Genomic DNA, 12849 nt, shown 5'->3' with positions numbered 1-12849 from the left:
ATCTGTGCTCTTCCAGTTCTGTGGACTAAGTACATATACATTTACCATAATTCACTGCCCCCTTATTGCCAAAAAAGGAGGTTTAGCTTACCACTCATTTTCACTAATCCTATGACTAACAACCAGTCTTTCAAATCCTTGAGGTTCACATATGTTTAAATATAGTCATTTGCAATATTTACAAAAGGGCAATCATTTAGATCTCAGATGAAGGCCCAGAAAACTACCTTTCTTGTTACTTTTTCCTGATTGTTGACTTTAAAATGTTTGTTAAAATTTTCAAGTTTCAGGTTTGTCTTGGATAAGACTCTAAAGAAGCCATGAGGCCCTTGCAGTGTAATTTCTGGCTATAAAAAGTTAAAAAGTTATGAGTATAAATCATTATCCCAAAAGCAGTCAACTTTTTTTTTGTTGGGGAGTGGGGGAGTTGGGTTTTTATACTTTGAGGATGATCTGGTAGAAAGCTAGAGCTAATTTCTTCTACTTTTCTTGCTCCTGAAGGTTTTAATTAAGTTTTCAAAGATTTAGGTTTATTTTCACTGCTATGGATGGTTGTAAATCAGTGATTCTTAACTAGGTTGCCACAGCAAACATGATTCACAACATAAACCCAGAGATTTCAAATAAGAATCCCTAGTGTTAAAACCATTCCAACCCACTGTGGCCTTTCTGAGTTATTTGCAATAGAAGAACTGATGTATTATTTTTCTGTAATCAATAAAAACAAGTGCAAACTAAGCTGGTATTCTCTGAGGGGTGCCTTGAGTCTATTGAGGTGTACCTCGAATCTTAAAAAGGTTAAAAACCACTGCCTTTAATAAACCTTATCCCTTAGTTTCAGGAAGCTCTATACTTAATCTGCCTACTACTATTTCATTTTGCTTTTAAATATTTTTCATTTGATTCTCCCTCAGATTGTTTTAAAACTAAAACTTCAGTACTAGCCCATAAGCAGATATGGCCTTTGCCCTTATCTTCCATATAAATTAACTTATTTGCTTTTATCTTATTGAATCTTCCATTCATTTGGTTTTCTGTAACTTTGTCTTCATATTTCTAACAGATCATTGCCTTGGTTCCTTAAATTACCTTTCTTCATATATGTGCTTTCTCTTGCATTCTCAAGCAATTTTTTAACATTCTCACTCTCTCTCTTCCCCCAGCCTCTGTATCACTCTTTCATGCAACATTTTGAAAATAATTGCTCACAAACTGTTCATCTTTTTCATTTTCACTTCTTTTACTGAATCTTCTTTCAGCTTTATTTGGTAGATTGCCAGCTGTAACTTTTAAAATAGCCTCAGCATTGTGCAGTTCCCCATCCACCCTACCTACAAATGAAGGAGGAAGTATCAATAGAAACAGAATAATTCAGCCTGACAAGTGGGACCTGGCAGTGAAAGACAGGAAGCTGTCATTTTTGGCATGTTAAAAATAGCCATTTTCTAAAAAGATGTTTTAAAACTATATTACATTCTGGGGAAGAGCAAAAGGAAATGAAAATATGGAAATGACTTGTTATTCTTATATTACTGAACTCTATGAGCTGACACAATCCAAAGTACACTATGCTTATGACATATTCATTGTACATGATGATGAGGAATGCGTGAAGTGCCAAGTCCAAAAGTGCATATCATTATCAGCACCTTGACCTATGTAAAGAACTCTGGATACCAGCAATGTAATATACTGCTTTAGTAGATTATTAATTCTATGAAAAAATGATTTTTTATCATAACTCTACTTCAATGTTTATGCATGTTTAATTTTCTTATCCTGTTAGCAATAATCAGAAGGTACCTCTTCAAAGCAGAGTTGAACTTGAAATGGGATATAAATATAATAGTTTGTGATCATGGTGGACTTCAGCTCCATCAATTTTAAAGTTAAAAATAAAATAAATTTGGCGTGTTCTTTCTACACAAAAAAATTGCATGTATGTTTGTTTCTTTCATTGATTCCTTGCCCTTTTTGACACTACAGTAATGCTACACATTTCTGCTACTGCTGCTGCTGCTTTTCCCAGAAAGGTCCTTCAGATCCTAGGTGTAGCCATATGACCAAGGTTGGGTCACTTGGGTAAGAAAAATGGCTTCTGCAGACCCATTCAGCACCCCTGCTTTCCTTGAGCTTTTTCGGTAACACCTTTGCAGACCTTAAGCTTTGATATCATTTACAAGCTTTTCTCCTCTTAACACCCAAATCAGATGATGCTTGTCGCAAACTCCACTACCCGATTGTCATAATGTTGGCCCATTCTCTGTAGTTAATCACTCCTACCATGGAAAATAGCAGTAATGCCACTACTGTTTAACAACTCCTCCAAATAAAAATACTGTTAACCATTGGTTTTGAAGACAGGTTGCTAAACCTAAGTAGAAACCTCTTCTTAGAAAAGAAAAGAGCTGAGAAAGACAGCAAAGAGGCCCAGGCCCAGTCCTGCCTACAGAAGTCAGTGGGAGTTTTACTGTCAGTTTCAATGGGAACACTCAAACTTCTGATGAATTCTTGGTGCTAGTTGTTTAGTGGAATGTGGGATGGGAAGGATCCTTGAGATTAGAAAGATTTAGACATAAGATATTTACTGTGAGCTGACTAATTAGCTCTGTGATAAAGCATCAGCATCTACATGTGTGGTGCTGTTAGGCCAGAGTAAACTAATTAACTCCACTATAGGATAGCACTGCCCAACACAAGTACTATCATACAGCAGAGTTGGTTACTCCACTGCAATACACATGTAGATGCCAACCAGGGATGGCTGGGGCATGAGAGTGCTACAGTGTGGGGCTGCCTGCTGGCTAGCCCCACACTGTAGCACCCTCATGCCCCAGCCAGCCCCTCCACAGCACATTGAACCAGGTCAGAGCAGCTCTGGGCTGCAAGGCTGACCTCTGGGCTCCTGCTAGCCAGGAGTTTGCCACTCCAGCTCAATGTGCTGCAGTCTCAGGCATCAAAGAAATGTGTGAGAAAACACAATGTTGGAACTTAAACAAAAGATTATAGAGGAAACAGACATAGTTTTAGAAAATCCTATTCCTCCTAACTGCTTTCAAATATATTATCAAATATAAATACCATCATTTCTGTAAAGTAATGTAGTTGTGATGTGAGTTCATATTTTAAAACATCTCGAGTCCTATAGCTGGGATTTTCAGTCACCCAGTATAGGTCCAAATCTGCTCTCCTTGAAGCCACTGGAAATTTTACTATTGAATTCAATAAGGGCAGAAATGGAACAATGACAAAGAATTTGAAAAATTCCACATTTGCTTTTTTTTAAATTGTTGTATTTATGTGTAATTTTTTTGCTTCTGAAAATTATTATGTTGAAAGTTCTGAGGACTGAAGTCCTCTTGGTGATGCAAGATTATTCTAAACCAGTATGCTCCAGTATGCTTTAATCCTGGTTTGTAGGGGAGACTTTTGTAGGTAAGAGGGTGACAAACTGCAAACCAATCAGCTTGGGCCATTAAGAACCTTAGATTCATCTCCCAAAGTCTTCTATTGAAACTTTCCATTGACTTCAGTGGGAGCTGGGTTGGGCCTGAGGTTATCAGTCTAACAATTATAGCTGTGTGTGTGTGTGTGTGCGCGCGCACGTGCATGCATGTAAGTGCATATGTGTGTGTTTTGGGATTTTTCATTTTACTGGGTTTTTTTCTAATACATTAATGAAAATATATAATATTGAGCCATTGATGACTACTGGGTAAGGATAGTGATCATAGAAGGAAATCAGGTAGATCAGGCATGACTTGCTCTTGGTGAATCCGTGCTGGCTGTTCCTGATCACCTTGTTCTTCTCTAAGTGCTTCATAATAGATTGAGGACCTGCTCCATGATCCTTCCAGATACCATGGTCAGGCTAAAATGGTCTTTAACAATCCAGATTATCTTCCCTTTAAATATGGGAACTATATTTACACTTTTCCAACAATTTGTGACCTCAGCTGACTTTCGTGAGTTCTCAAAGAGGATAGCTAACAGCTCTGAAATTTCCTCAGCTAATTCCTTCAGTAACCGAAGGTACATCCCATCCAGTCCTGCCAGCTTGAAAGCATCTAGCGTCAGTAAGTAATCCCTAACCTTATCTTCTACTCCAGGCTATTTGCTCCTTCCCTATCTTTGATGTCAACTGCAGTCATCATCTGGTAGCTGCCCCAATTTGTGAAGACTGAAGTGAAAAAGGCATTATATACTTCAGACTTCTCTGCATCATCCATAACTAGTTTGCCTTCTGCATTTTGCAATGAACCGATTGTGTCTTTGGTCTTCCTCTTTCTCTTGGACAAACTTGAATCCCTTTTATTGGCTTTTATGTCTGTTGCCAGTTATATCTCAAATTGTGTTTTGGCCAGATGCATTCATGGATTTTCAGGGGCTCAACTCCCTGAAATATGATTACGCTAGGACCACACAGGTGCCTAATAGTTGAATAGGGTTTGGCCCTAAATTTGTTGTGAATTGCGATGGCAGTGATTGTGCTCTAAGTTAACCCTTGATGGGATCTGGCACAGTTGTTCGATAAAGCGCTCTAACAAATTGCTTTAGGTTAGTACACATCCATCCAGGGTTCACTTAGAGGAGGACCTGCCATTTTTAAAGCGCTTTATGTGCCATGAACATCTGTTCTGTTATGACTGTAAAGAGCTTTCTGCACACTTAAAGCACATTAAGTGTATCATCTGTACCTAGCCATTTTGATCAATTATTTGCATTTCCATTCTAGATCTATGTAGAGAAATGTGACTTGAAGACACACAGAGCACATCCAGATGAGTACACACATGCGTTTCCCCAGAGACAAATAACAGCACGCTTAGTTGTGCCACTGCTCCTTGTTCCTGGAGAACACTTGTGCGTGTGCACTCTGGCACACAGTAAGTTACCCTGAGTGGGATAGGGGAGGCTGGGACCAGCAACTGGGCTGGCCCCAACAGCTTTACCTGGGGGCCTCCTGGGGCTCCAGCAGCAACAATCTGGGCCCATGGAGTATGGCCAGCAGCCGGAGTGTGGCTCCAGGCAGCCAGGCTCCTATTTTGGGTGGTGCATACTGCCGCCCTTTTTTCTGCCTTGGGATTTCTGACACTGAGATCTCCCAGCATTAATGCTGTGTGGGGACTGACTTGCAACTGCAGTTAGTCCCAACTCTGTCCAGATACACAGTGTTACTGAGCAGTAACTAATCGGGTATAAATTTGATACCTGCCGATTGCAGGTATCAAATTTACTCTCAAGTTGGCAGAACTCACCACATTTATTGCACAGTACAGGTATGCATATGTAGACGTGCACCTGTACTGTGCATAATAAATGTGCATGTGTAGATGCACACACACACGCAAATTAGTTTGTTGTTGCCCCCCCAGGTATTTGTTTTTGTTTGGATCTTAACCTGAATAATTTAGTGCTAGCTTCTTACCATATTAGTAAAGCTTCTAAATTATCTTTAACTGGAGAAAAATATGTGTTATATTATGATGTGCCACACCATCTGCACCTTCCTTTTCAAAATCCTAGATATGCCCATGTTTATGCCCTCTGTTTTATAAACACATCAGAGTGTAGCATGTGCTACCCTCCTCCTTCCCTGCCAGCTCAGTTCGTCTGGCTGGTGAAGAAGGGAGCAGGGTCATAATCCTACCTCCCTCTTTGCCCATACCAGGCACTTCTGAATCTAGTAAATCAGGGAGCACAAGGATGTGGACAGCTGCACACAGTAAAGAAAATGTTTTATCTTTCCCCTATCTAATGTGCCTGTGCCAGAGGAGTCCCATTGGTAATTTGATAACATTGATATCAATTATTTAACATTGATAGGAGTGATAATAATGCCCTCCGTGTGATAAAATTTCATAACACTTTCTAATAGAGTTATGCTATAGTATCCCATTTGCTGTAGTATTCTACTTGTTCCTTACATAGTATAGGATAAAGGATGATTATGTGTTTTAAAGTTGGAGATTCTCATACTTCCAGCACTAACCCATGGTTTCATCATTGGCATCATTACATGAAAATTGACCCTACTATTTCAAAAATTTAAAATAAAGGTTATTGTTATATTATCAAAATGTTCCCATTCTGGGATCTGATTGCTACAAATAGGGAGGTCAGTGCTCAACTAAGAATTATGTCAGTTATCAAGTTACATTATGTTATGATTTGTTTCAGGACATTACATGAGTCATTTGGGACAGCTTACAGTGCTTGCAATTTAGGTAATAATATGTAGGAATTTCATGTTACATGATATGTACATACACAGTATTATACACAATATGTGTAGTATATAGAATCATAGAAAATGAGGGTTGGAAGGGACTTCAGGAGTCATCTAGTCCAACCCCCCGCACAAAGCAGGACCATCCCCAACTAGATCATCCTAACCAAAGCTTTAAAAACCTTCAAGAATGGATATTCCACAGCCTTTCTAGGTAACCAGTTCCAGTGATTTACCACCCTCTTAGTAAGAAAGTTTTTCCTAATATCCAACCTAAACTTGCTTTGCTGCAACTTGAGAACACTGCTCCTTGTTCTGTCATCTGCCACCATTAACAACAGTCTAGGTGCATCCTCTTTGGAACCGTCCTTTAGGTAGTTAAAGGTTGCTATCAAATCCCCCCCTCAGCCTTCTCTTCTCCCTACTAAATAAGCCCAGTTTCCTCAGCCTTTCCTCATAAATCATTTGCCCCAGCCCCCTAACAATTTTCATTGCCCTCCACTGGACTTCTCTAACTTGTCCACATCCTTTCTGTACTAGGGGGACCCAAAACAGGACACCCCCACCCTCACTCCCCAGGGGTGGCCCAAAAAGCCAATTACACAAAGCCAATCTTCTAATCATGGAAGTCAATCAGATTGATCAGGCATGACTTGCCCTTGCTGAATCTATGCTGACTATTCCTGATCACTTTCTTATCCTCCAAGTGCTTAGAAATGGATTCATTGAGGACTTGTCCATGATTTTTCTGGGGAAAAAGGTGAGGTTGACTGGCCTGTAGCTCCCTGGATCCTCCTTTTTTCCTTTCTTAAAGATGAGTGGGCACTGTATTTGCCCTTTTCCAATCGTCCAGAACCTCCCCTGATTGCCACGAGTTTTCAAAGATAATGGCCAGCAGCTCTGCAATCACATCAGCCAACTCTCTCGGCATATGCCTTGGTAAGGAGGTAGCCTGGAATATACAATTAGACCTGATCTATCATTACTCCTGATGTTTCATTGCCCTTGGCCATTATATGGATGCTGAGTGTCTATTCTGGTTAGCTAGTAGAAGTTGACATAATTTGACAGGATCCAGTAACCTTTTATCTCTAATTTCCTCTTTGTAGACACCTTGGGAGTGACAGCAATATATAGTTTTTAAGGTACAAGTAGATGAGAAAGGCCAAGTTTTTTTGAGGAGGGAATGGTTAAGTACTGGGATCCCCCTGATTTGAATCAATGGGTGCATCTACACATGCATCAATGCACCGTAGTTACTGCACATTAAGCGAATTCAGTGCACAGTAACTGGTGCTACTGTGCAGTAGCCGACACACAGCTTTTTAGTGATGCTAATGCACAGTAAATTAGTCTGCTGCATATTTAGCATCCCATGTAGTACCCAGTGTGTAGTAACTTTCATTGGTCCTCTAAAAATAAATGCCATATTAACCTCTTTTCCACTTTTGGCCCTGTGCTTTACAAAATATACTAGCCATTCATCAAAATCCTCCACAAGCAGCACCATATAGAGTTCATTGTTATGCATTAACATTCAGTTGAAAGCAATAGAATGCAGGATGAAGCTGGTATGTCTGAGTGCACAGCAAGTTTGATATATCCAGGAAGATTTGAAATTCTTCTGCAGCACTAAATATGTTGTGGCCATCAACATTACAGCAGATAGGTTACTGGTTTTAATATTTTATCAGAAATGCAATTAGAAAATGTGCATATTAGTACAAGAGCAATTAGATTTTGTTCTTTAAAAAAAAACCCTAAATAAGTGTACATATATATGTATGTGTATATGTATGTATACATACATATACTCCAGAATATAAAGTGTGCCTTGTTTTTGAAAGGCAGAATGAATTAAAGAAACATTATTCTGTAGAAAGTAACTGAGCAGCAGGTAGGGACCAAATCCTGCCCAAGTTTTGCTCTCTGTGGACACGTCTACATGTTCATTAATGTGCCCTAGTTACTGTACATTAAGTTTAGTACTTGGTTAACTAAGTACTAATACAATGTGCAGTAACTTGTGCTACTGCACAGTAGCACCAGTACATGGAGGTTTTTTTGTGATGCTTACTGCACAGTAGCCTAACATTGTGCAGTAGCATATTAGCACGGGTTTTGCCTGGCACACTACTGCACAGTGTTATTAGGCTACTGCGCAGTAAGCATCTCATGTAGAAATGCACTTTGAGTCACCTACAGATTTTATTTTTACTTTTGCCCATAACCAGAAACTGTTCTTACTGTATTTTTTAAATATATTACACATCACAATTTCTAGCAGTTGGTTAGCAGGGGTGGGGGGTAAAGTGTATTCTGTAGGTGAGAAAAAAATTGATTTTTTGTGTGTGGTTGTGTGCATCCATACGTACATGTGAAAAATATTCATTTTGTCTATTCACAAGTAGTTTCTAAAACAGCAGGATTTATTATTTCAGGTTTTTGTATCTGAATACAGAAAGGAAATATGTCCTATCTGATGTTTTTTTAAAGGCTAAACAGTCATCCATGCTTAGACATTCTTCTAATGTCAGTTGTTCTCATGTGACTTCACTAATGAACCTACTTTGAAAATGTCTGTAACATCTATCCTACTTTTAAAAGATGTCAAATATAAAGAGAGTTAATTCTGGTAGCCAACAGCAACATCTGTATAATGATCTGCAGTTATTTCACTTTACCTAATTCAGGTAATGCTGGAAGGTCCTGTGCTTAGCTGTCATCATAGAGGTAGCTTTCTGGACAATTCTTGCAAATGTAATCCTAGCTTGTGTAGGCAGGCATACCAAAAAGTACCCTCCAGTACACTGCCTACACAGTTCCTCCCTTGTGCTCTCCTTCCTTAAGTGGTAGCAAGACCCTTCAACTAACCTCCCTTTTCTCCCATCAGGGATTTCTGGTGAAAGCAGCTTTGTTAAATCCATTCCCTCACTATATGTATGCTGGCTGTGTTCCTACTTCTCAGGCTGCCCACAGCCACTTTAAAGCCAGGAAAGCCTGTGTTAGCTCAGATTTCTGGGATATCTGAGAGCAAAGTGAAGACAAAGACAGCATCTAGGAGGCTTGCTTCTCTTGCCAGGCACTGCACCTTTCAGCACCCATGGAGCCCTTCTGAGAGGGCTCCTGCATTAATGATGTAGCTCCCCTACTGCCAACCTAGCACAGCCTTAGGTATACTTTTACGTTCTCCTCTCACAGGTATTTTTCCTCTGTCTTAGGGGCTTTGCATATGCTAGGGAGGTTGCTGAGTACAGGGGGGTTATACCATTTGAGGTTTAAATCTGTCTTAGAAAGGAGTTCGAGCCACTTTAGCCCTCCCCCCCCCACCAAAAAAATCAGTGGGTTTCCATCAGACAAATTAATATTATTCTAAGTCTAATTTTTTCTACTCAACTGAGCAAACAAACCTTCTTAATTAATGGTAAATTTTCAAAATCGACTAAATGAGTTAAAATCGCAGAATCCCATTGAAAATCAGTGGCATTTTGGCTTTCATATCACTAACAGCTATTTTATATAGGCTTTTAGGACCTGTTGAGAGTTAGGCATCTAGACACTTTAGAAAATCGTGGTAAAAACACAGCTGTATCATTAGTCACCTAAGTATCTTAAAAACCTGGCCTTTAGGTTTCCTTTAAAAAGTTTACATTCAGTCCTCTATAGCTACCTGCCTGATGGTAACTCAGAGTGGGATTCCCAATACTCCCTAGTTTGGAGAGCTATGTGGTTATGAGAAGAATAATTTACAGGTAAGGCTCAATATTGCCCTACTTATGCCCTTTATACAGGAAAAGCCTTTTTTATCAGTTTTTTAATTACTATCAATAATTAAATTTGGGACAGTTTATTTAAGATATTTTAATATCCACATATTTGTTCTCTCACATTCTGACTCAAATTCTTGTGTAATTTTTCTTGTAGCTTTGTGGTTAGGGCTCTTCTTGTTTACAACTCTACCAACAACATCGACTTAGAAGAGGAAGCTATCCGGGAGAAACTCATAAGCAATAATAACACCATAGGGGATGGATTAAGGCTTCAGACAGTAGATGTTAATCCAGTAGGTATGTAATGGGTCTTCAGCCTTGGTGTTCTGTGAGCTTTATTTGTTTTCTCCAAAATAAATCCTTTCCTGTTTGATTAAATAATCCCTGCAAAATCCAGTAATCCATTTCCAATTTGTACTGCACGTGGGAATTTGGCTACATTTGGATAAAAATATACTTAAAGTCTATCATAAGTGTCTCTTTTAATACATACTTATCTGTCTAGACGGTTAAATCAGTGAGAGATCCATACTGTTCACGGAGCTATGCCAGTGTATAGCAGCATAGCTGCTATACCTTCTGATACCTTCTGATAGGTACCAAGCTGATACCTTCTGGACAAAGAGTGCAGTCTGCAGTATCCAATCATTATGTATCCATTATATACACTCACTGATTATGTGGTTGTCAATTACGGAATGGTTAATCATGTGGTATAAGGTAGGCTTATAAAATAAATGATAATATACTTGATAAAACAGAGTTAAGATCCATTCTCATACTTGTGTATTGTTGTTTTGTAGAAAAATGTTTAGCTGAAGAAAACCCTCCAAATTATTTCTGGCCAGATACCAGGCCCATGGTGACCAACTTCACATTATGCCAAGGGAGCTCCACTCAGATTGCATCAAGAATGTGGTAAGGATTCAAATACTTGGAAAACCATTCAGAAGCTGTGAGTTGTCTAAGGTAGAACTCATTCACAGTTTATTGGTTATGTACCTTGAACCACTTTAAGCCTGTGTCTACCTTAGGCTATGTATTGTTCAGTATTATTTTAAATAAGCTTTTTTCATATTGTGAGGCAAGCAGAAACAAAGAGAATGGAGAGGCCTATGTGGTTGCAGTAGAAATACATTATTAGTAATGACCTGGAAATGGCACAAAGAGCCATTGCTACATCAAGGTGTAATGAGGCCTAGAGTTGTTATTTGTTCAAAGTGACTAAAACGCTTCTCACTAAACAGATCAGCTTCCTAAATATCCTCAACTCATGACAATTATTAACCATCAGAAACAATGTTTATAAAATCAGTGCCGGCACAGCGTGGTGAGTTGTATTTTAATTTGGTTTGTACATCACCAAACTATTCCCAGCTAAATTCTCATCAAGGAATTATTTCTTTTGACTGATTTTGAGACACCTCATGTAGTGTAAGGAAACTCTGACATTAACAGTTTGGCAGTAATGTGTTACAGGGAATGAGGATGTTCTTGTGTAGCTTATGATGATTTTAGACTTGGTTTTTAAGGTTTCAGCTATGGTACAGGTGATTCATGGGTGTCCATGAGTGGCCGCGTCTGCATGAGAAACTAACTGTGCAGTCATTACTGGGGTAACTGGCATTACTGCACAGTAGCACCACCAAATGGCTTTTAGGTGACACTGACAGTACAGTAGCTCATTACTACTGCGTAGTAGTAACGAGCTACTATGCAGTCAGCATCTTATGTAGACATGACCAGTAAGTCATTTAAACTCAGTTTCCCATCTGTCTGTAAAATGGGGATTATTCCTGCCATTCCTCCACCCTTTGTCTTTTTTGTCATTTCAGCCTATAAATTTTTTGGAGTGGGACTGGTTCTTAATATCTATTTGTACATTACTGAATGCAATGAGGCTTTGATCTTGTTTGGGTATCTTAGATATGCAAATAATAATAAGCATAATCTTTAATATGCTAGCCATAAGCAATACAAACAATAGGCTTACCTGCCTACACTGCATCCAGTATATGGTCTGAAAAGGTCAGTCCAGATCTTTTGCTTTCTGAAAGCAACATGGTAACACAAGGGTCAACCTCAAGGTTTTATGCCAGACAGGAAAACAACCAGAGTTGTATGTAACTAACTTACTTCCTCAGCCTGTTAATTTTGTATGAATACCATTACATTGTGACTGAACAATATTTGTTTCCAAGTAGCTAGTGCAGGGGTCAAACTGTGTCAACGTGTAAGCCACAAAGTCATTAGAGTTGAGACTTCTGGCCTTTACTGCCCCAGGATTGCTTATCTTAATTGCTCATTCATGCTCTACACAAATACCTTTGATTGTCAAAATAAAGTAGTTCATAGCCAAAATTATTTTATTCTGCCTTGAGTTAAACTGTTCTTGCTACTGCCTCCATTAACTCTTGCCAATAAAAAAAAAAAAAACAAAACAAGAATGATGTGGTTGCTCATGATTAGCTAGGAACTGGAGTCAGTGACCCAGAAGCCTCTCTGATTATATCTATATCATACCCCTTGTATGGCACAAGCTTGCTTTGTCCACCCAGTCTTCATAGCCTTGGTTTTTGGCATACTTGACAATAGCTACCAGGAACTTCCTTAGGAGTGGTTTCACCAGTGCATTTCCAGGTTTGTATGTGCTACTGGAAGTGGGTGGACTAGGCATACTCATGCCAGGAAGTGTCCCTCTTTAGACATGCTAAGGATGTGGTATATATAAAATGACGCTTTCCTACATTCATAAAAGAGGAAATTACATGCTTAACAGCTGTACTGTATCAAGACTTCTACATGGGAGAAGAAAGATATGCCTAAGATTTGTATGCATAGGACTTGCAC

General features: G+C 39.1%; 1 protein-coding gene across 6 annotated transcripts in view; it reads left to right on the top strand.

Annotated features, from left to right (window-relative positions):
* Positions 1 to 12849, top strand: part of ADGRG6 (adhesion G protein-coupled receptor G6) — a 171860-nt gene that overhangs the window by 102131 nt on the left and 56880 nt on the right. For all 6 annotated transcript variants that reach the window (XM_025200309.1, XM_025200311.1, XM_025200310.1 and 3 more), the window contains 2 exons: positions 10154 to 10296; positions 10803 to 10917. In XM_025200309.1, coding sequence (XP_025056094.1) covers positions 10154 to 10296; positions 10803 to 10917 — 258 coding nt within the window. The remainder of the gene's footprint in view (positions 1 to 10153; positions 10297 to 10802; positions 10918 to 12849) is intronic.

This window comes from Alligator sinensis, unplaced genomic scaffold (genome assembly GCF_000455745.1).
Source record: "Alligator sinensis unplaced genomic scaffold, ASM45574v1 scaffold542_1, whole genome shotgun sequence".
Taxonomy (NCBI): Eukaryota; Metazoa; Chordata; order Crocodylia; family Alligatoridae; genus Alligator; species Alligator sinensis.
Note: the sequence above shows the minus strand (reverse complement) of the source record. Positions and strands in the feature narration are given on the sequence as shown.